We start from the raw sequence: 24,723 nt of genomic DNA on the forward strand, positions 1-24,723 counted from the left end.
TCCCTTCCCCCTTGTCCTCTCCCTCCCTGCCCTTGTCCCAAGCCCCTCCCCAGCTTTCCTGGAGCCCCTTCAGGCACTGGAAGGTGCTCTAAGGTCTCCCTGGAGCCTTCTCTTCTCCAGGCTGAACACCCCAACTCTCCCAGCCTGTCTCCAGAGCAGAGCTGCTCCAGCCCTCCCATCATCTCCGGGGCCTCCTCCGGCCTCTCTCCAACAGCCCCACGTCCTTCTTGTGCTGGGGACCCCAGAACTGGCCCCAGCCCTGCAGGGGGGTCTCACCAGGGAGGGGCCTGTCCCCCTCTGCTCTAGTGAGAGAGGGGCTCCAGCACATGGTGCCCGCTCCTGGCGAGCTTCTCCTCACCCAACACCCCCAATTCTTCTCCTCAGGGCTGCTCTCCATCCCACCCTCTCCCAGCCTGTGTCGATACCAGAGGTTTCCCCTGCCCAGGTGCAGGACCTCGCACTTGGCCTTGTTGAGTGTCATGAGGTTCGCACAGGTCGACTTCTCGAGCTTGTCCAGGTCCCCCAGGATGTCATCCCATTCCTCACGTGCACCCCTCAGTTTTGGTGTCATCTGCAAACTTGCTGAGGGTGCCCTTGATCCCGCTGTCCGTGCCACTGATGAGCAGCACTGGTCCCAGTACAGACCCCTGAGTGCCACCACTCATCACCATTCTCCATCTGGACATTGACCATTGACCACTACTGTCTAGATGCCACCACCCAACCAACTCCTCATCCACTGAGCAGTCCACCCACCAAATCCATGCCTCTCCAATTGAGAGAGAAGGATGATGTGGAGAACCATGTCAAAGGCCTCACAGAAGTCCAGCTAGACACTCTCTGTAGCTCTTCCCTTATCCACTGATGCAGTCACCATCACAGAAGGCCACCAGGTTGGTCAGGCAGGACTTGCCCTTGGTGAAGCTGGCTGCTTCCAGCCACCTCCTGCCCTCCAGGTGCTTTAGGAGGATCTGCTCCATGACCTTCCCAGGCACACGGGGTCCGTAATTCCCAGGACCCACCCTGTTTAGAAACAAGTGCCACATTTCCCTTTTCCCACTCACCAGGCACTTCACGGGGATCTGCTCCGTGACCTGCCCAGGCACGGAGGGTCAGTGATTCCCAAGGGGTCTCCCCTGTTTCAAAACCAGTGCCACGTTCCCCTTCTCCCCCTCACCAGCCCCTTCGCTTTTCCATCAGCCTGGATTTTTACCCTCCTCGTTCCCTGCTTCCCCCCCCCCCCGGCCTCCCTCCTCCTTGAGCGCGGGCCAAGCTGTGGGTTTCCCAGAGGCAGCCAAGGGCAGCCCCCCCTTTCCAACCCAGCCTCCAGCCCAGCCCACGGCTCCTCTGCCCCGGAGGAGGCTTTTCCCCCTGGAGCCCCCCCGGGGAGCCACGCATAAGGGGACCTTTATGAGCCGCCCGCGGGCTGCGCACAGCGGCTGCTTTGTGCGAGGGGCCCTGGCACCAGCCCCAGGGACACTCACCTAAGAAAGCTCCTGTGTCCTTCGCTCGCTGTCCCCAAAGGCCCCCGTCACCTTTGCAACCCCCAGCTGTGGGGGGGCTCTCCCCGCTCAGTGCTGGAGGTGGTGGCAACGGGCACCCCGCGGGGGCTGTGCCTTCTTCCATCCTCGCCGCCCACCCCCGTTGTCCCTTGCTCAGCTGGTCCTGCTGTCCTTTGTCCCCCCCCCTGTCCTTGGGGACAAGCCGTGCAAGGCAGCGTGTTCAGCCCACCTCCCAGTCCTGAACTGGGAGGGGGTTGGTCCTTCAGCACGGCCCCCTGGAAACAGTGGTGTGATGGGAGGGAGGTGGACAGAGGGTGATGCCGGGTGGGCTCGACAGCTCTGCTGGCAGCCGGAGCTCTGCCAGGGGACCGCAGCCCCCAGCTGTCCCCAGGAGCCTTGCACGGGGCTGCTCCCACCCGGCAGGCACAGAGCAAGGTGGACACCCTTCCTACAGCCACTTTTTCTTTTATTAGAGGTTACAAGATATAAGGAGCTCGCTCTGCCGTGCCCCGCCGTGTGCCCTGCGGGCGGAGGGGAGGGGGGTGGCAGAGCAGGGACCCCCAGGCTGGTCCCTTCATTGCCCGCAGGGTTTCCCTTTATCTCAAGCACTGTGTCTTCTGTGGTGGCTTCACCCTACCAGCCATGAGCAAGCATTGCAGGAGAGGGATGTCTCCAATGGGACAAGAACTGGGACCACTGAGCTTCACCCGCTCCCTTGCTCCCCAGGAGACACCCTGGCTTGGCCCCACACCCGCCCCCAAAGGGGATCAAAACTCATATGGGGACACAAAGACCGTGACCTTGAAGATGTGCTTGCCCAGGAGGACCTTGCGGGAGAACTCGCTCATCTCCAGCTCCACCTCCAGCGTGGCTGGCCCCACCGTGGGGCTGGTGAGCACCAGCTCTCCCGTCTGCCGGTCGGAGCGCCGCACGGCAAAGACACCCTGGCCCCGGCCACCCATGATGGCAAAGCGCAGGCTGTCCCCCACGAAGTGGGTGGTGGACATCTTGAAGAGGACGTGGGGCACGGTGCGGTTGGCCTGGAGTGGCAGGTAGTGGAAGGAGATGGAGTTGGCAGCCAGGCGACAGGCTCGGCTCTCCACGGGGCAGGGGTTCCTCTCACACTGGCTGCCAGGAGAGAAGGGTTCCCACCACTCAGTGCCAGGGTGTGGCTCTCAGGGTCAGCTGCCCAGGTCCTTGCAAACAAGCCTAGCCCACACCACAGGAAGTATCTCCAGCCCCACTGCTGGTCCTGCAGCAGAGCAGCCCAAGACAGAACACATCTGAGTGTGGAATCTCTATCCCATCCCTTCTGCCAGGTGAATGTCACGGAGACATCCAAAACCTAGGGATGCAGCTTTGGGTCATGCTCTAAGGCTGGGACTGGGGCTACCACAGTCCTGGCTGGAGGCCAGGGACGGAGCCAGGCTTAGCTGTGTCTCCTGCAGAGGAACGTGTCTGGAGCAGGGGTGCTCCTCTGCTTGGGCAGCTCATGCTCCACCACCCAGTGGTTTAGTCTCAAGAGCAGGACCAAGGGGGTTTCCCTGCTGGATGGCAGCCAGAGGCACCATGTGGGTGTCCAGCAGTGGGGAAATGGCATAATTACCCCCGACCTGGGGCTCTGGAGGGCTTGGATAAAGCCACCATGCCTTGGGGCGCTCCCACCAGCACCCCCAGCACCCTGAGACCACTGGGGACCGTGCCGAGCACACCCAGGTACCCCGTGTGGCAGTTTTGCTGGCTGGCACTCTCCCCGCCGCCCCTGGGTAGCACGCTGTGGTCCCCAGGGCACTCTAGGACCCCAGGCTGTACTCACAAGGTGGAGGTCTTGACGTAGCTGGTGTTGTGGCGCGGCGGGGGGCACTTGGGGCGCACGCAGCGGTGGCCCCCGAAGGTGTTGATGCAGAGGTCGCCCTGGCTACAGTTGTGCTGCTTCCCGGCGCACTCGTTGACGTCTGCGGTGGTGACAGGGGGTGAGCGGGACCATCCCTGGTTCCATGGGACACCCCAGCTCCCGCACACCCCCCTCTCACCCTCGCAGGCGTTGCGCTCGGCGTGGAGCAGGTAGCCCGGGGGGCAGAGGCAGCGGTAGGAGCCGGGGAGGTTGAGGCAGTCGTAGAGGCAAATCCGGGTCTGAGGGTTGGACTGGAAGAGCTGGCACTCATCCACGTCTGGGGGGGAGTGGGAGGACAGAGCGGGACGTGGCTGGAGTTCCTCGCCGAGCCTCAGTTTCCCTCCCTCCTCTCTCATCCTCACCCCCCGTTACCGTGGCAGAGCCCGCCGGGTCGCAGCTGGAAGCCGGGGTCGCAGCTGCAGCGCCGGGCGCCCGGGCGGCCCTCGGCGCAGCGGGGCTGGCGGCTGAAGGAGCCGTTGCTCAGCGTCACCCAGTCTGTGGGAAGAGCGGGTGTCACGGCTGGGGTGGGGAGGCACGGGGAGGTGGGGAGGGAGGGGGAAGTCCCCGGGGGAGCCCGGGTGCTGTCACCCTCCTCCACAGCCCAAACCCGGGCACCTACAGGCATGGACGGGGCTCTGGCAGTTGGGGCCAGACCAGCCCCGTGGGCACAGGCAGGTGTAGCTCTGGTTGCCATCCACGCAGGTCCCGCTGTTGGCACAGGGGTTGCTGGAGCAGTCGTCGATGCCTGGGGGAGAAGGAGCTGGAGAAGCCCATCCTCACCCCAACCCACAGCCCAGCCTCGGCGCCCACCGCCGCGGCCTCTGGGCTGCTCTCCCTGCAGCCAGAGGAGGAGCAGGGTGACGGGACCCCCGAGGCTGGAGGGTGATGGAGGAGCCCCTGGGTAGGGCTGAGCCAGCCCCTGAGACCCCAACCCAGCCCCTGAGACCCCAACCCAGCCCCCGAGACCCCAGCCCAGCCCCACTTCACTTCTGCAGAAGGGCTGGGTGCCGCTCCAGGTGCGGTTGTGCCGGCAGACCCGCGTCTCCGAGCCCACCAGCTGGAACCCGGGGTCGCAGACGAAGTGAACGTCGTGTCCCACCCGCAGGCTCCGGCCCAGCATCCGCCCGTTGGGAGGCACCAGCGGCTGCGGGCAGGTCTCTGCAGGACAGACAGACACACACAGCTAAGGATGGACACAGCCAGGCAGGAGCCGACACCAGCCCCGCCGAGGAGCTGAGGGTCCCTGGGCCCAAGCTGCTGCTTGCCGGGGGTCCGAGGTGACCCCCCGCAGCAGAGGGATGTCCCCCCACCGTGGTGGTGACCCGGCCGGGGTTACCGTTGTGCTTGGTGGCCTGTCTCTGGAGGCGGCTCTGCAGGAGGGAGAGCTGGTGCCGGAGCCCGCGGGTGCCGCGCAGCTGGGCGGCCTCCTGCGCTGCCAGCAGCTTCTGCATCTGCCGCACCGCCCCGAGCGCCTGCGGCTGGCTCAGGCACTCCTGGGGGACACGAGGACATCCCTGTCACCCGCCGGGCTCCCCCGCCACCCTGACACAGCCATCCCGAGGCAGGCGGCATCTTCAGGAACGGCGTGGATGCCCTGTAGAGCCCTTTCCACCCCCACGCCCCAGGGTGGGGTCTGCCCCTGGCCCCTCCACCCGGTCCTGCCCCACCACTCAGCTGCTCCGGGGAGGTTTAGCATCACCTCCCAGGGGAAAAGCCCCAAGACTGTCCCCTCCCCTGGTCCTGGGCGGTTCCGTGGGCACGGCGGCAGTGCCATGCCCCCCCACCCCAGGGTGGTGATGGAGCGCTGGGGTGTGAGAGGTGGGCACTGAGAAGCCCCCAGCGAGGAGGGGGCTGGGGCTGGGGGCACGAGGGTCCTTACCTGGGCGCCGCCGAGGGGCAGCTGCAGGATGCCCAGGACCAGCAGTGGGACGAGGAGCATGGTGCCAGGGCTGGCTGCAGGGACGAGACACCAGAGGTCGGGCTGTGTCCCGCTGGCTGGCGGCCGCTCCTCTGCGCTCCCCGGGATTTATCCGCAGCGCGTGCCCGTGGTGTTTGTTGGTTTTTCCCCTGGCTGAGGCCGAGCTGTAGGAAAGTTTCCCCTTGGCACCGGCGTCAGCCTCTCCCTTCCCCTCTCCACACATCAGAGGCTTTGGGGCCTTTCATGTCCCAGGGCCAGCAGATGGCGGGGCCAGGCAGTGGCTGTCACGGCAGCACCAGGTTCCCCCCGGGGCTCGGGGGCTCCCCGGCACGTGGGGGTGCGGGACGAGGTTAATCCCCTGCGTTGGCGAAGTGTGGGAAAGTCTCCTGGGAGAAGGGATGGATTTGGCTGAGGAGAGCCCAGCAGCACCGTGGGGTGAGTTCAGCCCCAACTGGAGCTCCCAAGGGGATCCCAGGGCTCTGCTGGGGCCCAGAGTTGGGGTGCGGGGTGGGATTCGGGTCAGTATTGACCTTGGGGTCAGGGGTAACCTTAGGGTGAGCCTGAGGGTTAGGGTAAGAGTTAGGGTTAGGTTTCTGGTTGAGGTTGGTGTTCAGACCAAGGTTAAGGTTGGGATTAGCATTAGGGTTGGGATTCAGTTCAGGGTTAAGGTTGAGGTTCAGGCCCGGGTTAGGATTGGGGTCAGCATTAGGCTGGGGTTCAGGCCAGGGTTAAGGTTGGGGTTCACGGTGAGGTCACGGTGAGGGAACTGAGGGCATTCAGAGCTGGATTTCTGCTGACATCCAGCTCAGCCCCAGTAGCTGGACTGGGGTGATGCTCCCGGTCCCTCCTGCCCATGACAGCCCAGAGCAAGGGGCCCAGCAGCACGTCCCTGTCCCCCAGCCTCCCCCACACCCCAAGCTGGGGTGTCTTCAGACATCCAGACACCCGCCCTGTGCAGAGGAACACCCCCAAACCCCAGCGCAGCCGTGGGAGCCCCACGCTGGTGCTGAGCCATCGGGGTGCTCTAGGACCCCCACCCAACCCTGGCTGCCTGCCTAGACATGTCCCCCCCAGCCCGGCATCCCTTCCCACTGCCAGCCCCCCAGCCCTCACATCCTCCCACCCCACAACCACCCTGCCCAGCTCTCGGGAGCGGGTCTTTGGCTCGGCGCCCGGGGCGGTGTGTGTTACCTCCTCAGCATCTTTAATTCATGGGGCAGGAGGAAAACCAGCAGTGAGAGGGGGGACCCTGTAGCCCCCAGCCCCTTGACATCCAATCTCCCAGCACTCCAAAGCGGGTGTCACTTGGGGCCCCCCCTGCTCTCGTCCACCTTCTCATCCCATCTGGGCAGCGGGGTTGGGGCAGAGCCCCCCGGGGGGTCTGACCCTGCTGCGGGGCATCCCGGGGGAGCTGCAGCCCTGGGCCCCGGGAGTTGTCTGTCGCCTTCGCACCAGCGAGCAACTGTTTTGACAGGGCCATTCCTCACCCGTCAGGCTTTTGTTCCAGCTGCCCAGCGGTGCCTGTCTGGAGCCCTCAATAGGATCAAATCCTGCCACCAGACACACACACTCACACACACACAAGCTCAGGAACTCACCACCAAGCTCGCTCCGACGTCGGAGCTGCTGCTGGTTCATCTCCCCCAAATCCTCCCTCTTGGAGCCCTTGGGGTCTCGTGTGTGTGTGTCCCCCTCCCCAAGCCCAACCACCTGCATGGAGCTCTTGATGCTGCTGGTTTGTAACCTCCTGGTGTGGAGGGGGGGTGAGACGGATGATCTGGAGAAGGTGGCTGTGCCGGCGCCGGGAGGTAACTGGGAGAGGGATGAGGTGGTTTGTTGGGGGGGCAGCTGGTTTTGGGGGGGGTGGGTGCACCCAAGGGCCATTTGGGCTGAGTGGGTGATGGCAGCTGGGCATGGCAATGGGGGTCTTGGTGGGTGGGGGGAGCTGGGGAGGGGATGGGATGGGGCTGGGGGGGGTATGGGGCTGGTGATGGGATGGGGCTTGGAGGAGTCTAGGGATGGGATGGGATGGATGGGGAGGGTCTGGGGATGGGGTTGGGGAGGTTTGGGGCTGGGGATGGGCTGGGGATAGGAGAGGGATGGGGGGGATCCTGGGGCTGGTGATGGGATGGATCTGGTGGTGGAATGGGGTGGGGGGGGTCTGGGGTTGGTGATGGGATGGGGCTGTGGGGGTGAAGCTGTGGATGGTGATGCAGTGGAGCTGGGGGTGGGGGTCCTGGGGCTGGTGATGGGATTGGGATGGGGGGGGGGTGGTCCTGAGGCTGGTAATGGGGGTTAACAATGGTTCCAGCCTGGTGGGGTCTGGGTGCTGGCAGGACAGAGTGGGGAGGGGGGAGCAACGACATTCCTGGCATTCCCAGCCCACCCGTGCGAGACGGGGGCTCAGTGGGCTGTCCCCCCCACCCTGGCCCCTACCCCTTTTGTGCTCCCAACCCAAAAGAGTTTTCTTCTCTCCCCTCGAGTCTCCATGGAAACCTGGGTGCCTTCCCCGTATCCCCGGCTCCGGCAGGACCCTTCGGGGGGCCGTATGGGAAGGCATTTGCCCCCTGTGGCCCCCTTGACCCCACCCCCTGTCCCCAATGTCCCCCCCCCCCCAGCTCTCAGTATGAAGGAAACTTTCCTGGTGCTCTCTCTGCACAACAAGCTGAGGAGCAAAGTGCAGCCTCCTGCTGCCAACATGCAGAAGCTGGTGAGTTTGTGTGTCCCCCTGGACCCCCCCCCCCCCAAGCCTGGATGTCCCATCCTCCTCCCACCCCACACCCAGGGAGGGGGGCAGGGCTACCCAGGAGCTCATTAATGAGCTGACAAAGTGGAAGAGGTGCGGGGACCCCGAGGTGGGACATGCCACCAGCACTGCCAGACCCAGCACACATCAAGGGTCCCTTGGGGACCCTCTTAGGGGTCTTCGATGTCCCCCAAGCACCCCCCACCTGCTCTCACCAAGGGCAGGGCTGGTACCCCGGGTCGTCCTCCATGTCCTGTGATGGTCCTCGGTGTCCCCCAAGGACCCCGCACCCGCACTCACCAAGGGCAGGGCTGGTCCCCTGGGGTCCCATGATGACCCCCAGCTGTCCCACGACCACACCTGCACGCATAAAGGGCAGGGCTGGTTCCCTGGGGTCCCTTTTAGGTGTCCCCCAGGTCCCACGATGACCCCCAGGTGTCCCCAAACCACCCCACACCCACACTCCCCAAGGGCAGGGCTGGGTCCCCTTGCTTGTCCCTTGCAGCCTCCCCCATGCCCACCCCCTGCTGTCCCCCCATCGCCCCCTGGGTTCACCCCCTCGGAGACCCCCAGTCCTGGGTGTTCCCCCCGCTGTCCCCACACCCCCCCTCTCCCCGGGGTGGGGGGCTGTCCCGGGGTGGCTCAGGGCAGCCCCCGCAGGAGTGGAGCGAGGCGCTGGGGCGGCTGGCGGGGGCTCGGGCAGCCGGCTGCCTGCAGGGTCCCGCTCCGCCGGGCTCCCCGGAGCTGGGCTGGAGCGAGGCCCTTGTCCCGGTGGGCTCCGGGGGGTTCGGGGCCCTGCTGGAGCGCTGGTTCGCCGAGGGACGGAGCTACGACCACAGCACGGGGCGCTGCGCCGGCAATGCCACCTGCCGCCACTACACCCAGGTGGGCAGGGGGTGGGCATGGGGGGTGGGCACGGGGGGTGGCAGGGGGGGATGGCAGGGGATGGCAGGGGGGTGGCAGGGGGTGGGCATGGGGGATGGCAGGGGGGTGGCAGGGGGGGATGGCGGGGGGATTGTGGGGGGATGGCAGGGGTTGGCAGGGGAGGATGGAAGGGGGGATGGCAGGGGGGGATGGCAGGGGATGGCAGGGGGGGATAGCGGGGGGGGGAAGGTGGGGGGGATGGCAGGGGATGGTGGGGGGATGGCAGGGGGTGGGCATGGGGGGTGGCAGGGGGGGATGGCGGGGGGGATGGCAGGGGGATGGCAGGGGGATGGCAGGGGGATGGCAGGGGAGGATGGCAGGGGGGGGGTGGCAGGGGATGACAGGGGATGGCAGGGGGGGATGGCAGGGGGATGGCAAGGGGATGATAGCGGGGGATGGCAGGGGCATGGCAGGGGTTGGCAGGGGAGGATGGAAGGGGGGATGGCAGGGGGGGATGGCAGGGGAAGGGGGGGGGGATGGCGGGGGGGAAGGTGGTGGGGGGATGGCAGGGGGGATGGCAGGGGATGGCGGGGGGGATGGCAGGGGATGGCAGGGGGGATGGCAGGGGGGGATGGCGGGGGGGGGGGCAGGGGGGATGGCAGGGGGGGATCGCAGGGGATGGCAGGGGATGGCAGGAGGGTGGCAGCGGGGGGGGCAGGGGGATGGCAGGGGATGGCAGGGGGGGGATGGTGGAGGGATGGCAGGGGATGGCAGGGGGGGATGGGGGGGGATGGCGGGGGATGGCAGGGGGGGATGGGGGGGGATGGCGGGGGATGGCAGTGGGGTGGCAGGGGGGGATGGCAGGGGGGTGGCAGGGGGGGATGGCAGGGGGGTGGCAGGGGGTGGCAGGGGGGGATGGCAGGGGGGGATGGCAGGGGGGGAAGGTGGGGGTGGATGGCAGGGGGGACAGCGGGGGGGAAGGTGGGGGGGGGGGGGGGGATGGAGGGGGGGTTGGCATGGGATGCAGGATGGGAATGGCAAGGGGGGATGGTGGGGGGATGGCGGGGGGGGGGCAGGGGGACGGCAGGGGATGGCAGGGGGGGATGGTAGGGGGTGGGATGGCAGGGGGGGAGCCGGAAGGAAAAGGGGGGGGTCCGGGGGGTACAGGGGTGACACGGGGCTCTCTCGCAGCTGGTGTGGGCCACAGCGGGGCGGCTGGGCTGCGGCCGGCACCTCTGCCCCCGCGGGCACAGCGAGGCCTTCGCCTGCGCCTACTCCCCAGGGTGAGGGGAGAGGGGCTCACATGGGGCGGGGGTAGTGGTGGGCGTGGTCTGCGGCTGAGTGGGCGGGGCTTAAAGTGAATGGGAGGGGTCTGCGGAAGGGTGGGCGTGGTCTCAAGGTGGGTGGGCCCCGGGGGTGGGCGTGGTCGCCCTAGGGTGTGGCCTATGGGGTGCGAGGGGAGGGAAGGGGGCGTGGCGTCATCATAGGGGTGGGCGGGGCTGAGATTGTGGGCGTGGCCGATGTCTGTCAGTGGGCGGGGTTGCGGACCCAGTGGCCTGGCGGTGGGCGGGGCCGTGGCGGTGGGCGGGGCTTTATTCTGACAGGGGGGCGGGACTGGGTGTTGTGGGCGGGGCTACGTGGGGAGAGGGGGCGGGGTTTTTGTCTGCGGGGCGGGGGCTACGTGTTGGAAGTGGGTGGGGCTATCGCGACATGGGTGGGGCTATCGCGATATGGGTGGGGCTATCGCGATATGGGTGGGGCTATCGCGATATGGGCGTGGCCTGCGGGTGTGGGCGGGGCGGGGCAGCGCCTGCAGCCACCCGCGGCCTTAGGGGCAACTGGGAGGTGGGGGGGACGCCCGTCCTGCCCTACCAGCGCGGGCCCTGGTGCTCCCTCTGCACCGCCGGCCTCTCCGGATGCTTCAAGTCCTGGGACCACGGCGGTGGCCTCTGCGGTGAGTGTCCCTGGCCCCCCGGGATCTGCCATGAGGGCCTCCCCCAGCCCCGTGTGGCAGCCCTCAGGCCTTTCCCTGTTCGCAGAGGTGCCGCGGAACCCCTGCCGCATGAGCTGCCGGAACGGCGGGCACCTGCTCCTCAGCTCCTGCCTCTGCGCCTGCGCCCCCGGCTACACCGGCCGCTACTGCCAAGGTGGGGGGGGGTGGGCGCGGCGTGGGCCCTGCTGCTGTGCGTGTGTGTGCAGTGCCCAAGCAGTGCCAGAGCAGTGTCAGTGCAGTGCCAGAGCAGTGCCCGAGCGGTGCCCGTGCAGTGTCAGAGCAGTGCCCGTGCAGTGCCAGAGCAGTGCCAGAGCAGTGCCCGTGCAGTGCCAGAGCAGTGTCAGTGCAGTGCCAGAGCAGTGCCCGTGCAGTGCCAGAGCAGTGTCAGTGCAGTGTCAGAGCAGTGCCCGAGCGGTGCCCGTGCAGTGCCAGAGCAGTGCCCGAGCAGTGCCAGAGCAGTGTCAGTGCAGTGTCAGAGCAGTGCCCAAGCGGTGCCCATGCAGTGCCGGAGCAGTGCCTGAGCAGTGCCCGAGCAGTGTCAGAGCAGTGTCAGAGCAGTGCCCGAGCAGTGTCAGAGCAGTGCCTGAGCAGTGCCAGAGCAGTGCCAGAGCAGTGCCTGTGCAGTGCCCGAGCAGTGCCAGAGCAGTGCCAGAGCAGTGCCCGTGCAGTGCCAGAGCAGTGTCAGTGCAGTGTCAGAGCAGTGCCCGAGCGGTGCCCATGCAGTGCCGGAGCAGTGCCTGAGCAGTGCCCGAGCAGTGTCAGAGCAGTGTCAGAGCAGTGCCCGAGCAGTGTCAGAGCAGTGCCTGAGCAGTGCCAGAGCAGTGCCAGAGCAGTGCCTGTGCAGTGCCAGAGCAGTGTCAGTGCAGTGCCAGAGCAGTGCCCGAGCGGTGCCCTCGCAGTGTCAGAGCAGTGTCAGAGCAGTGTCAGAGCACTGCCCGAGCAGTGCCCGAGCAGTGCCAGAGCAGTGTCAGAGCAGTGCCTGAGCAGTGCCCGAGCAGTGCCAGAGCAGTGCCCATGCAGTGCCCATGCAGTGTCAGTGCAGTGTGTGTGCCTGCTGGTGCAGAGCAGGAGCATGCATGGGCAGGGCAGTGCGTGTGTGCACAGGGGCAGGGCAGTGCGTGCGTGTGCATGGCCAGGCTAGAGTGTGCCATGCCTGCTGTGCAGTGCCAGTGTGAGAGGTGCAGTGCAGTGCCAGTGTGAGAGGTGCAGTGCCTGCAGTGCCCACTGTGCAGTGCCAGTGCAGGGGGTGCAGTGCCTGCTGTGTGGTGCCAGTGCAGGGGTGCAGTGCCAGAGCAGTGCAGGGCTGCAGTGCCTGCTGTGTGGTGCCAGTGCAGGGGTGCAGTGCCTGCTCTGTGGTGCCAGTGCAGGAGTGCAGTGCCTGCTGTGTGCTGCCAGTGCAGGGGTGCAGTGCCAGCAGTGCAGGGCTGCAGTGCCTGCAGTGCAGGCCCCAGCCCACGCAGCCCGTCCCGCAGTGTGGTGCAGCGGGCAGTGTCTCCACGGGAAGCTGCGGAAGGAGGAGTGTTCCTGCCTCTGCCACCCGGGCTACGGCGGCGCCGACTGTGGCAGTGAGTGGGGTGACAGCGGGGACCCGGGGGTGGGGACCCCTGCGGCGGGGCCAGGGGTCCCAGCGTGCCCAGCTCTGGGGCACCAGCACCCACTGCTCCCGCCCCTGCCCGCAGTGAAGATCCGCTTCCCCTTCCACGCCTGCGACGTGCGGATCGACGGCGACTGCTTCATGGTGTCCCCTGAGGCTGCCACCTACTATGGAGCCAAAATGAAGTGCCAGGTGAACTCGGAGCACCTTCCAGTGCCTGAAGGGGCTCCAGGAAAGCTGGGGAGGGGCTTTTCACCAGAGAAGGTAGTGGTAGAACAAGAGGTAATGGTTTTAAGCTGAAAGAGGGGAGATTTAGGTGAGATGTTAGGAAGAAATTCTTCACCATGAGGGTGGTGAGAGCCTGGCCCAGGTTGCTCAGGGAAGCTGTGGCTGCCCCATCCCTGGCAGTGTTGAAGGGCAGGTTGGATGGGGCTTGGAGCAACCTGGGCTGGTGGGAGGTGTCCCTGCCCATGGCAGGGAGGTTGTTTAAGGTCCCTTCCAACCTTAACCATTCCATGACTCTACGCTCTGGGCATTCCTTTGTGGCTGGAAGATCCCACCCAGGCTCACACCTCCCCCACGCATCTCCCCGTGGTCCCAGGCCACGGGCTGGGGGCTGACTCACTCCTGTCCCCACAGGAGAAAGGGGCCACGCTGGCCCAGGTCAGAAGTCAGAAGGTCCAGGACATCTTGGCTTTCTACCTCAGCCGCTTGGAGAGCGGCAACAGGGTGACAGACACGGATTTTGAAACCGGGAACTTCTGGATCGGTGGGTGAGGGAGGTGGGCAGGCTGTGGGTGCTGGGGTGGAGGGGCGGCTGTGCCACCCCACCTCCCACTGCCCCAGGGCTCACCTACAAGACATCCAAGGCCTCCTTCCGCTGGGACGTGGGAGAACCCTCCTCCTTCACCAGCTTCGCCTTCGGGCAGCCGGACAACCAGGGGTAAGTGCCGGCTGGCTGGGGAGGCCACCTGCCCTCCGTGTGGTGCCACCACCCTGCCACCAGGCTGGCTGGCCTCACTGTCCTCCCCCCCACACCCCCCCGTGGAGCCACAGGTTTGGGAACTGTGTGGAGATGCAGGCACTGGCTGCCTTCAACTGGAACGACCAGCGCTGCAAGACCCGGAACCGCTACATCTGCCAGTTCAGTGAGTGAGCCCTGAGCACCCCCTGCCAGCCCTGCCCGCACCCCTGGCTCCTGCCTGGTGTGGAGGGGACACTGACTGTGTCCCATCACAGCCCAGGAGCACATTGCTCTGTGGCAGCAGGACCCCTGAGCCAGCAGCCCCGGCCAGCGCCGGCTGCTGTGCCCAGCCCGGGCCCAGGAGGACCTTGGTGCTGTGCCCAAGCCCTGGTCATGGCTCAGGAGGACCCTGCTGCCATGCCGAGGCTGGACCATGGCTCAGGAGGACCCTGCTGCCATGCCAAGGCTGGGCCATGGCTCAGGAGGACCCTGCTGCCATGCCAAGGCTGGGCCATGGCTCAGGAGGACCCTGCTGCCATGCCAAGGCTGGACCATGGCTCAGGAGGACCCTGCTGCCATGCCAAGGCTGGACCATGGCTCAGGAGGACCCTGCTGCCATGCCAAGGCTGGACTATGGCTAAGGAAGACCCCTCCCACAGCACCCTACACAGGGGACAGGGGGCTGAGGGGACCCATGGCCCTGGGACCTGGTGAGAAGGGCACATGCTCCCTGAAACAGTGTGTTCTTCTGCCCCTCACCTTCCTCTGTGGCAGCCCCCAGGGCAGGGAGGTGTCCCCACATCCAGCTCCAGCAGCAGCCTCCTCCTGAACTGGCAGCTGGGCTGTGTCCTCACTGTGGCTCTGGTGCAACCAGGGTCCAGGGGGGCTTCTGGGGGGGGATGAGGGGGGCACAGACCTTGGCTCCCAGGGAGGGCTGGGATCTGCTCCCCGTCGTCGTGCGGGCCTGGGCAGGAACCCCCAGCCTGGCACCAGGGGTTCTGAGCCATCACCTCGACCTTCACCATCATCACCTGGTCCTTCAGCACCTCCTGGGCGCTCAATAAAGACCCTCTCCCTTGGGAAGAGCTGCTTGTCTCCTTTTCCTCCCCCAGCCCCACCAGGCTCCCCCTGCTGAGACCCACACCCTGCTGGTACCTCCAGCTCCATCCCTGGGGCAGGGGCTGGAGCAGCTGGATCCAGCCAAGCTCCTGGCTCCAGTGCCCAGGGTTGGGAATGGGAGTGGGAATGGGGATGGCAGTGGGATGGGGATGGGAATGGGATGAGGATGGGAATGGGATGAGGATGGGAAAGGGGATGGGGATGGCAATGGGATGGGGAGTGGGGATGGGAATAGAGATGGCAATGGGAATGGGAATGGGATGGGGAGTGGGAATGGGGATGGGGTTGAGAATGGGAGTGGGAATGGGAATGGGAATGGGGATGGCAATGGGAATGGGAATGGGGAATGGGGATGGGGTTGGGAATGGGGAGTGGGAATGGAATGGGGTTGGGAATGGGGATGGCAATGGGAATGGGATGGGGAGTGGAATGGGGATGGGGTTGTGAATGGGGATAGGAATGGGGATGGGAATGGGAATGGGATGGGGAGTGGAATGGGGATGGCAATGGGATGGGAATGGGATGAGGATGGGAAAGGGGATGGGGATGGCAATGGGATGGGGAGTGGGAATGGGGATGGGGAGTGGGAATGGGAATGGGGATGGGAATAGAGATGGCAATGGGAATGGGATGGGAGTGGGAATGGGGAGTGGGAATGGAATGGGGATGGGAATGGGGATGGCAATGGAGATGGCAATGGGAATGGGAATGGGGATGGGGTTGGGAATGGGGAGTGGGAATGGGAATGGGGATGGCAATGGGGATGGCAATGGGAATGGGATGGGGAGTGGAATGGGGATGGTAATGGGATGGGGAGCGGGAATGGGATGGGGAGTGGGAATGGGAAAGGGGATGGGAATGAGGATGGGGAGTGGGGATGGCAATAGGATGGGGAATGGGAATAGGGATGGGGATGGGGAATGGGAATGGGAATAGGGATGGAGATAGGAATGGGGATAGGATGGGAATATGGGAATGGGATGGGGAGGAGGACGGTCATTAGGACGGGGATAGGGATGAGGGTGGAGATGGGGGGTAAAGAGGAGAACGGGGAGGAGGGCAGGAAAGGGGAAGAGGATGAGGATGAGATGGGGATGCAGGACGGGGGCAGGGACGGGAGGAGCTGTCGCCGCCGCCGCAGCGGGGGGAGCAGCAGCCGGAGCCGCGGGGCCAGCGCTGCGGGCAGGGCCGGGCCGGGCGGGGTGTCCCCTGGTGTCCCCCGCTGTGTCCCCCGCTGTGTCCCCCGCTGTGTCCCCCCCGTGCCGCGGTGGTGCAGCCCGCCGTCCCCCCCCTCCCCACCCGCGGTGGTAGGAGCCGGTGGCGGCTGCGGGGCCGGGGCTGCGGGGATGACGCTCTTCGGCAGCGGGGACACGGGCTGGAGATGTGAGTACCCCCCCCCGGATCGGCCCTCAACCCCTCCCCGACCCCCCCCCCCGGGATCGGCTCTGTGCCCACACAGCCCCTCCCGGCAGATGCTCCCGCACCGGGCACCGTCAGCCCTGCTGGGGGGGGGGGCACGGCCGGTGTCCCCTCCCGGCAGGGTCGCCCCCCCCGGTACCGAGCCTCCCCCCCGCCCCGTACCAGTCCTCCCGGGATGTCCTCCCGCTACTGGGATGCCTGGTCCTCCCCACATCGTCCTACCGGCCCCCCCCCCTCCAGGACAGGGGTGTCATTACAGTACCAGGATGCCCCCCACACCGTGTCCCCAGGACAGGGATGTTCTCCCAGTGCTGGGAAGCCCCTCACACCATTTCCCCGAGGACCAGCATGTCCTCCCAGTACTGGGAAGCCCCCCATACCATGACACCCCCAGGACAGGGATGTCCTCCCAGTACTGGGAAGCCCCCCCATACCATGACACCCCCAGGACAGGGATGTCCTCCCAGTGCTGGGAAGCCCCTCACACCATTTCCCCGAGGACCAGCATGTCCTCCCAGTACTGGGAAGCCCCCCCCATACCATGACACCCCCAGGACAGGGATGTCCTCCCAGTACTGGGAGGGAGCCCAGGGGCACAGGGCTGATGGAGCCGTGCTGGCCCGTGTCCCCTGCCCCAGCAGGACGGTCCCCTGGGTGCCAGCAGCCAGTGAGGGTGCCTGGCTGGGGCTGGGCTCCCTGCTGGGGCGCTGAGGGCTCCATCCTGCAGGCAGGGAGGGGAGCAGGTGGCTCTGTGAGTGGCACAGAGGTGGCTGGAGAGAGGGATGTCAAGGATGGGCTCAGAAGGTGGGTGCCAGCTCTCCCCAGGGCACATGGGGTGACTGGAGCACCTTGCCCAGTGCACCTCGAGGTCAGAGCCAGCCCGTGGACTTTGTCACACAAGGTGACAGCCTGGAGAGCAAAGAAAAGTCATTTTCCTTCTGCTCGGACCTTGCTCTGAAGCCCTCTCCTCTGCAGGGATGGGGGAACCTTCCTCCAGCAGATCTGGGGTTCAAGGGGACCCGCGGCCAGTGCCCACACTCCTGGGGAGGTCCAGACCTCTCTGATGAGCTGGTGTGTTCCCAGAGGACTCATGAAGGGTCATCTCAGGGTTCCCTGGTACAGTGACATCCCCAGTGTCACCTGTGGAACAGCTGGTCAATCTTACCATGGCCAAGGGGGGGTGTGCAAGAGGGGACCTCAACATCTCACCCACCACCTCCTACCCCAGGGGCCAGAGAAGCTTTGGAGCCCCCCAGGGTTACACGGTTGAATATATGGAGGTGGCTCTTAAATGGGAACTGGTACAGGGAGGGATGGGATGAGGGGGAAAGGATTAAAACTGGAAGAGGGAGATTGAGGTGAAACATGAGGAGGAAATTCTTTGGTGTGAGGGTGGTGAGAGCCTGGCCCAGGTTGCCCAGGGAAGCTGTGGCTGCCCCATCCCTGGCAGTGTTGAAGGGCAGGTTGGATGGGGCTTGGAGCAGCCTGGGCTGGTGGGAGGTGTCCCTGCCCATGCAGGGGTTGGATCTAGATGATCTTTAAGGTCCTTTCCAACTCAAACCAGTCTGGGATTCTGTAAAAACAGATTCAAGGCAGCTTTTATATGGATGTTGGCTGTGAAATCCTCAAGAGGGGTGAAGAGCATCACCAGAGAGGTGGGATGTGGCATCACGGAGCATCTGGAGGCATCTCCACCTGCAGCTCTGCATTGCATGGGTCTCGGAAGCCTTCAGGAGCACGAAGGGGTTGGGTGCAGGGTACCCCCATCCCCAGCACCCATCCGTGGTGGGCAGCACTCACCAGTGTCCCTCTGGCCTGGGGGTCTCCAAGAAATGGCCCAACCACCTGGCAGGGGTGATAGAATCATAGAATGATGGAGGTTGGAACGGACCTCTGGAGAGCATCAAGTCCAGCCCTCCTGCCAGAGCAAGATCACCTGGGGCAGGTCACACAGAAGCACATCCAGGTGGGCCTTGAAAGTCTCCAGAGAAGAGACAAATTCACTGCAGTGCTGGGAAATGTCCCCCCTCGTTGTCAGAGGTGTTTTCTGCCACCCTCCTGGAGCCTGTGGGCTCCTGGGGACCTGGCACCCAGGGGAAGGGGCTGCTGCAGGAACAGCCAGAGCTGCCCCATGTCCTGGCACGACCCTGGGCTTCTCCAAAAGCTTAAATCTAGAGAGAGCTGCCAGCCTGGACTCCTCCTGTGGATGCTGTGGGGCAGGACAACCTCCAGCCAGGGGAGGAGTGTGGTGGGGACCCCCCCCAGGAAGCTGGTGCTGGAGAAGTGTCCGTGTGGGACAGCGTGGCACCCACTTTCCTCCCCAGCACCCATTCCCCTCTTCTCTCTCCCCTCAGACTTGGACATGGCCCGGGAACCCAAGCCCAGCCGGGCCAGGCTGGGCCAGAAGAGGCAGCACAGCAGCCTGTACCAGTGAGTGCCAGCACGGGGGGTGGGGGCTGTGCTGGGCTGGGGGGGACACTTAGAGCTGGGGACTGTCCCACGCCTGGCTCCTCTTCCTCCCCCTGCCCTCCATTTCTTCTCCACCCCTTGGACAATCCTGCTGTGGTGGAGGTGGGATGATCCTGCCCCATCCCTGTGGGGCTCTCGGAGCACCACCCCGACACACCAGTGGCAGCTGGAGCCCTCACTGGTCCCAGCTGGATTGTGCTGGTGGGGTGTGGAGATGCCACCTTCCCCATCCAAAGGCTCCAGGAGAAGCAGAGAGCCCCGTGGTTGATGTTGGTTGCAGTTGTGGCCTCGAAGTGCTGTTCCCTGGGGACAGACCCCTCTGGAGGCACCGGGGGGGGGGGGGGGGGGGTGGTGCTGGTGGTCCTGCTGATGGCAAGAGATGATGGCGATGGTGGCACCCATGGTGGCAGGAGCACAGGTCTCCACCCCCACGTGCTTTTGGCTGGGCAGGTGTGTGGCAAAGAGGGGACTGGAGCTGGGCTCCATCTGCCTCCTCCGAGCTTTATTGCGAACGCCCTGATTGAACTAATTGCTCTGCCCGTTGCCATGGAGCTGGAAGGATGCAGGGCTGCCAGGGCTGGGACTGCCAGCCCCTCGGGCCTGCAGCATGGCAGTGCCCTTCCCAAGGGATGCTCCAAGTGAAGAGCTGAGCCAGGAAAACCTTTGCTGTGTCCTTAGCTGGGTGCCAGGCCCCAAGAGCAGGTCTCCTGTGGAGGGGCTGAAGGTGGCCTGTGCCATCCCTGTCCCTCTGGGTGGTGGCTGCAGGTAGCAGCAGCCATGGGAGCTGGCACCTTCCCCCTGCCCTGTGGGTGAGTTGGGACCCACCTCCAACCACCCGTTGCCCTCTTCCCCACGGCAGGTTGTGACTTTGCTCCCCGGGTGACAGGGCAGGATGGGAAGGACACACAGCCACGGAAACCTGGGAGGCAGAGAGGCTGCTCTGAAAGCTCCCAGAACCTCCCCAGGTGCAAAGAAGGGTCCTGACACCCCGGGGCTTTTGCCCCTTGCTGGGCTCCAAGCTGCCTCCCGGGGTGGGCAAGCCAGGCTCAGGCTTGGGAGCCCCAGGCAGGGCAGCCTAGGTTGCCTGTCAGCCCCCCCAGCAGAGCTTCAGCTCTCCCCCAGCTCCAGCATCAGTTCCACGGTGACGGGCTCATCCACAGGAGCACACGGAGCCCCGGGGAACCCTGTCCTGGCCCCCCCATTCCCAGCAGCACAGCTGGGGACAGTTCCCTGCTCCCAGCCCCGCTCCCAGCACCTCGGCTGCCCTCGGGCTGGGCTTTGATCCCGCGCTCCCTGATTCCTCAAGAGCTGAAGCAGCAAAATGAGCTTCCGAATCTTTCCTCCTCCTCTTCCTCCTCCTCTTCCTCCTCCTCCCCCTGCTCCTGCCCCGCGGCACAGGATTTATGAGGGGCAGGTCCCTGCCCGCCCCGTCGCGGATCCGCCGACGGATCCCTCCGGAATCCGGAGCCAGGGACCATGACAGGGAACAGCAGGGTGCTGAAATCCCGGCTTCCTGAGCCCAACTCCTGCCCCTGCTACCCCAGGGGCTCCCTCCGTCCCCTTCCCACCCCCTCCTGTGAGGACAGGCTGGGAGAGGGGAGCTGCTCAGCCCGGGGAGGGTGGGATGGAGAGCAGCCCTGAGGAGAAGGACCAGGGGGTGTTGGGTGAGGAGAAGCTTGCCAGGAGCTGGCAGCATGTGCTGGAGCCCCTCTCTCACCAGAGCAGAGGGGGACAGGCCCCTCCCTGGTGAGACCCCCCTGCAGGGCTGGGGCCAGTTCTGGGGTCCCCAGCACAAGAAGGACGTGGGGCTGTTGGAGAGAGGCCGGAGGAGGCCCCGGAGATGATGGGAGGGCTGGAGCAGCTCTGCTCTGGAGCCAGGCTGGGAGAGTTGGGGTGTTCAGCCTGGAGAAGAGAAGGCTCCAGGGAGACCTTCTTGGGACCTTCCAAGACTTGAAGGGGGCCAATAAGAAAGATGGGGACAGACTTTTAGCAGGGCCTGTAGCACCAGGACACGGGGTGATGGTTGGAAACGGAAAGAGGGGAGAGTCAGACTAGAGAGAAGGAAGAAATTGTTTAAGCTGAGGGTGGTGAGACCCTGGCCTAGGCTGCCCAGAGAGGTGGGAGTTGCCCCATCCCTGGAAACATTCCAGGTCAGGTTGGATGGGGCTCTGAGCAACCTGCTCTGGTTGAAGATTACAGAATCCCAGACTGGTTTGGGTTGGAAGGGACCTTAAAGCTCATCTAGATCCAACCCCTGCATGGGCAGGGACACCTCCCACCAGCCCAGGCTGCTCCAAGCCCCATCCAACCTGCCCTTCAACACTGCCAGGGATGGGGCAGCCACAGCTTCCCTGGGCAACCTGGGCCAGGGTCTCACCACCCTCACACCAAAGAGTTTCCTCCTCATGTCTCACCTCAATCTCCCTCTTCCAGTTTTGATCCCTTCCCCCTTGTCCTCTCCCTCCCTGCCCTTGTCCCAAGCCCCTCCCCAGCTTTCCTGGAGCCCCTTCAGGCCCTGGAAGGTGCTCTAAGGTCTCCCTGGCACTTCTTCTCCACAAGACACCCTCACTGCAGGAGGTGGGACTGGGCTTGTGAAGGTCCCTTCCCACCCAGACCACACTGACCCTCTGCCCTCTTCTCCTCTCTGCCCCTGCAGCAGCTCCTGCCAGCTGGACTATGATCTCTACAGGGACGACTTCCCCTACCGGTGAGCAGCATCCCGGGAGATGGGTGGGCTGAGCACCCCTCTGCTGGAGGGGACAGTGAGGTGGCAATGCCCACCTTGGGGGTCCCTTCACCACAGGGGGACCCTCTCCCGGCTGCTTTGGCACCTCCCAGGTCGCGCTCACACCACCCCGGTTCTTGTGCCCTGGGCAGGGTGTACGAGTACCAGAAGATCCCCCCCCCTCATCAACCGCATCCCCGTCAAGGCCAGAAGGACTCACGGGGGAGGAGGAGGAGGAGCAGGAGGAGGAGGAGCAGGAGGAGGAGGCAAAACCAGCCTCATCCCTCCCCAGTCCGGGACCAGGAGCAGCAGCAGCAGCTCCGCGGCAGGACGGACGAAGCGTGAGTATGAAGGAAGAGGCTCAGCCCTCAGGTCTGGGTGTGTTAGTGTCGGTGCCACGAGCCCCCAGCCCCACCAGGGGGACAGCCTGGCCCGTGCTGGTGTCCCCCGTTCCCCGAGGATGCTCTGGACAGGAGGATGCTCTGGAGGGGAGGATGCTCTGGAGGGGAGGATGCTCTGGACAGGAGGATGCTCTGGAGGGGAGGATGCTCTGGAGAGGAGGATGCTCTGGAGGGGAGGATGCTCTGGAGGGGAAGATGCTCTGGAGAGGAGGATGCTCTGGACAGGAGGATGCTCTGGAGGGGAGGATGCTCTAGAGGGGAGGATGCTCTGGAGGGGAAGATGCTCTGGAGGGGAGGATGCTCTGGAGAGGAGGATGCTCTGGAGGGGAGGATGCTCTGGAGGGGAGGATGCTCTGGAGGTAGCTCCCCGGGCCGGTGTGTCCCCGTGGCAGGGGGTGCTAACGAGTCCTCTCCCCGCAGTGAGGGCCGAGGAGCTGCACTCCATCAAGGGAGAGCTGAGCCAGATCAAGGCTCAGGTGGACAGTCTGCTGGAGAGCCTGGACCGCATGGACCAGCGGAGGGAGCGGCTCACGGGTGAGGGGGCAGACCCTGCACCTGCCAACGTGCCAGAGACCCCACGGTTCTGCTCTGAAAAGCCCTTTAAGATCAAGTCCAACCCTTCCCCCAGCCTGCCAAGGCCACCACTGCCCCATGTCCCTCAGCTCCACATCTCCAGGGCTTGGGAACCCCTCCAGGGATGGGGACTCCACCCCTGCCCTGGGCAGCCTGGGCCAGGGCCTGACAGCCCTTTGGGGGAAGAAATTGCTCCTAAGATCCAACCTAAACCTCCCCTGGACAACTTGAGGCCATTTCCCCTTGTCCTGTCACTTGTTCCTTGAGAGAAGACTGCTGGGCAGCCTGTGAGAAGAGGCCAAACTTGCTCCATCAGGACAAATTTCCCACATCCCCCTTTCCCGGGCTGGCACTCGGGACGAGGGGACCCTGTGAGGACAGGGCTGACGTCAGCACGGGTACCATCAAATTCTGCTGTTTCCATCCTTGCAGGGTCCAAGGAGAGCGAGAAGAAGAGGGCAGAGCAGGGGCCAGAGTCACCATCCCCAGAGGGGTCACGGGAGCCCCGGGGGAAGGAGGGGGCGGGAGGCGACGGGCACAGTGACAGCGCCGAGGAGAGCACGGACACGGAGGAGATGGTAAGAGAGCCAGACCCTCTGCAGGACTCTCTGCTCTCCTGACATTCCCTCTTGCAGGATCCCTGGAGCAGGGAAGCTCCCTCAGGGTCCCTCCTGTGCGTCAGGGCTGCCCCGGCAGCACAGTCCCCGGGAACACGTTCCTCCACAGGCTGCACGAGCCCCCTGGAGTAGATAGAGAATCATAGAACACGCTGAGCTGGAAGGGACCCATCAGGATCACTGAGTCCAACTCCTGCCCCTGTGTAGGGCACCCCAAGAATCACCCCATGGGCCTGAGAGCATCATCCAAACGCTTCTGGAACTCAGGCAGGCCTGGTGCTGTGACCCCTGCCCCGGGGAGCTGGTTCCAGTGCTCAACCACCCTCTGGTAGAAAAACCTTTTCCTGATACCCAACCTAAACCTGTCCTGAACCAGCTTCCTGCCATTCCCCCCACTCCTGTCACTGGTCCCAGGAGTGATCAGGACCTGCCCCATCTCTTCCCCTCCTGAGGAAGCCACAGACTGCAGCCAGGTCACCCCTCAGCCTCTTCTCCAAGCTGAACAATCCCAGTGACCTTACCTCATCAAAGTCATCCCATCCAGACCCTTCACCATCCTGGTGGCTGGAAATCTGCTGCTCCCACCCCCCAGCTGGGTGCAGGACCCCTGGGCAGGGTGCCAGGCCCACCCCTGCTGCCAGGAACAGCCACACTGTGCCCTTCTCCTTGCAGGTGAAAAACCACATGTCGGACCCCGAGGGGAGCCAGTAGCTGGACTGGGATGCTGTGGCCTCCCCTCCCCTTCCCATCTTGTGTTCCTGTTTCTCTGGAGGCTCCCAGCCCGGGCCAGGCACAGGGAGAGGTGCCCACTCTGGGCAGGACCATCCCCTGGCCCACCCCAGCGAGAGAATCTTGGTGTTCCCAGTGCTCTTGTTTTCTTCTTCCCTCCTGTTTTCAGACCTAGGGATAAGCAGACGTGGCCAGGGAGGAGCAAAAAGAACCTTAACGTATCCTGAAGGAGCATCCCAAATCCTGCCTGCCTTGGGTGCAAGGATCCCCCCCCATGGAGAAAGCACCCCAGAGCTCCCAGCCCCTGTGGCACAGGTTGCACCCCAACTTCTCCCACAGTGTGAGCCCACCCGCTGCCTCCCTGCTCCAGATCCCCCTGGGAACTGGTTCAGCTGGTGTGGGTAGAGCCCAGGAAGGCTTTTTGGAGCTGCTCATATCCCACCACGATGCCATGGGAAAAAAAAAAGAGACCACCCCGAGGCAGCTCTGAGGAGCTTCCATGGGATTTTGGGATGGAGGGGTGGTGCTGAGCCCAGCTCCAACCCTGGCTGCAGGGCCACGCAAACCCAGCTGCTCCCAGTTGCCCCTGCTCACAGAGGGGTTTTCCTTACTGGTTTGCCACAGGCTGTTCCAGGCTCTGTGGGCAGCAGGGCAGCAGGGCTCCTGCTCTGCACCCAGGGCTGTCACAGCCCCCCTCGTGCTCCCCAGCATCTCAGTGTCCTTCATTTCTAGGTCGTCCTTCTCTCACTGGTAGGAACTTGTTCTGTAGTTCTAATTTTCTCTGGTAAAAAAAAAAAAAAGTGTTCTTGTGTTGGAAAGAAAAAGAATTTGTATTTCTTTTTTCTGGTTATCTGACTCTGGTGCCGTTTTTAACCGTCTGAAAACACACTCTGGAATCTTTGTACCCACATCTGTCTGCTTGCCTGGCTTTTCTAGGATGTCACCTTCCCCACAACTCAACCCAGAGGCAGGAGGAGCACAGCTCTGTCCTGTGGGAACATTCATTGCTTGTTTTCACCCAGAATATTCCCTCCCAGCCTGGCGTGGTGCAGCTGGGCAGACAGGACCGGGTCCTCTTCACCCCCAGGAAGAACCAGACCCTGGATCCCTCCACACACCTTGAGGAAAGACAGCAGAAGCAGAAGGAGGTGACCCCTGGCAGCCCATCACCACGAGAGCATCCTTCCTCTGCCCAC

General features: G+C 64.6%; 3 protein-coding genes across 3 annotated transcripts; 2 read left to right on the top strand and 1 right to left on the bottom strand.

Moving 5' to 3' along the window:
• Nucleotides 1-2,066: 2,066 nt before the first annotated feature.
• LOC127389144 (fibulin-7-like) lies at nucleotides 2,067-5,335 on the bottom strand. Its single transcript, XM_051629392.1, has 8 exons — nucleotides 5,276-5,335; nucleotides 4,733-4,889; nucleotides 4,384-4,554; nucleotides 4,016-4,141; nucleotides 3,769-3,891; nucleotides 3,536-3,673; nucleotides 3,319-3,457; nucleotides 2,067-2,630 (listed from the first exon to the last, which is right to left on the bottom strand). The coding sequence occupies exons 1-8, from the start codon at nucleotides 5,333-5,335 to the stop codon at nucleotides 2,270-2,272; spliced, it is 1,275 nt and encodes a 424-aa protein (XP_051485352.1). The 3' UTR covers nucleotides 2,067-2,269.
• A 2,467-nt stretch (nucleotides 5,336-7,802) lies between these two features.
• LOC127389375 (C-type lectin domain family 18 member A-like) lies at nucleotides 7,803-13,800 on the top strand. Its single transcript, XM_051629795.1, has 11 exons — nucleotides 7,803-8,024; nucleotides 8,721-8,945; nucleotides 10,116-10,207; nucleotides 10,757-10,878; nucleotides 10,964-11,071; nucleotides 12,390-12,482; nucleotides 12,597-12,703; nucleotides 13,151-13,280; nucleotides 13,358-13,454; nucleotides 13,568-13,659; nucleotides 13,751-13,800. The coding sequence occupies exons 1-11, from the start codon at nucleotides 7,803-7,805 to the stop codon at nucleotides 13,786-13,788; spliced, it is 1,326 nt and encodes a 441-aa protein (XP_051485755.1). The 3' UTR covers nucleotides 13,789-13,800.
• A 2,122-nt stretch (nucleotides 13,801-15,922) lies between these two features.
• Nucleotides 15,923-24,177, top strand: LOC127389151 (RNA-binding Raly-like protein). The gene is given in 8 exon segments (XM_051629412.1): nucleotides 15,923-15,977; nucleotides 18,368-18,443; nucleotides 21,139-21,189; nucleotides 21,360-21,381; nucleotides 21,383-21,548; nucleotides 22,029-22,142; nucleotides 22,614-22,759; nucleotides 23,471-24,177. Coding segments are annotated over 8 exon segments (651 nt in total). The 5' UTR covers nucleotides 15,923-15,940; the 3' UTR covers nucleotides 23,510-24,177.
• The last annotated feature ends 546 nt before the right edge of the window (nucleotides 24,178-24,723 follow it).

Source organism: Apus apus, chromosome 11, assembly GCF_020740795.1.
Source record: "Apus apus isolate bApuApu2 chromosome 11, bApuApu2.pri.cur, whole genome shotgun sequence".
Lineage (NCBI taxonomy): Eukaryota > Metazoa > Chordata > Aves > Apodiformes > Apodidae > Apus > Apus apus.

What these genes read in the sequence shown, in the direction of transcription:
- LOC127389144 (XM_051629392.1), bottom strand. Translation starts at nt 5,335, where the DNA reads ATGCTCCTCGTCCCACTGCTGGTCCTGGGCATCCTGCAGCTGCCCCTC. An exon ending in ACAGGCCACCAAGCACAACG is followed by an intron (nt 4,555 to 4,732) that starts GTAACCCCGGCC and finishes TCTGTCCTGCAG; the next exon opens with AGACCTGCCCGCAGCCGCTG. An exon ending in CCAGAGCCCCGTCCATGCCT is followed by an intron (nt 3,892 to 4,015) that starts GTAGGTGCCCGG and finishes CTCTTCCCACAG; the next exon opens with ACTGGGTGACGCTGAGCAAC.
- LOC127389375 (XM_051629795.1), top strand. Translation starts at nt 7,803, where the DNA reads ATGGAAACCTGGGTGCCTTCCCCGTATCCCCGGCTCCGGCAGGACCCT. An exon ending in CTGCCAACATGCAGAAGCTG is followed by an intron (nt 8,025 to 8,720) that starts GTGAGTTTGTGT and finishes CAGCCCCCGCAG; the next exon opens with GAGTGGAGCGAGGCGCTGGG. An exon ending in GCCTGCGCCTACTCCCCAGG is followed by an intron (nt 10,208 to 10,756) that starts GTGAGGGGAGAG and finishes CCGCGGCCTTAG; the next exon opens with GGGCAACTGGGAGGTGGGGG.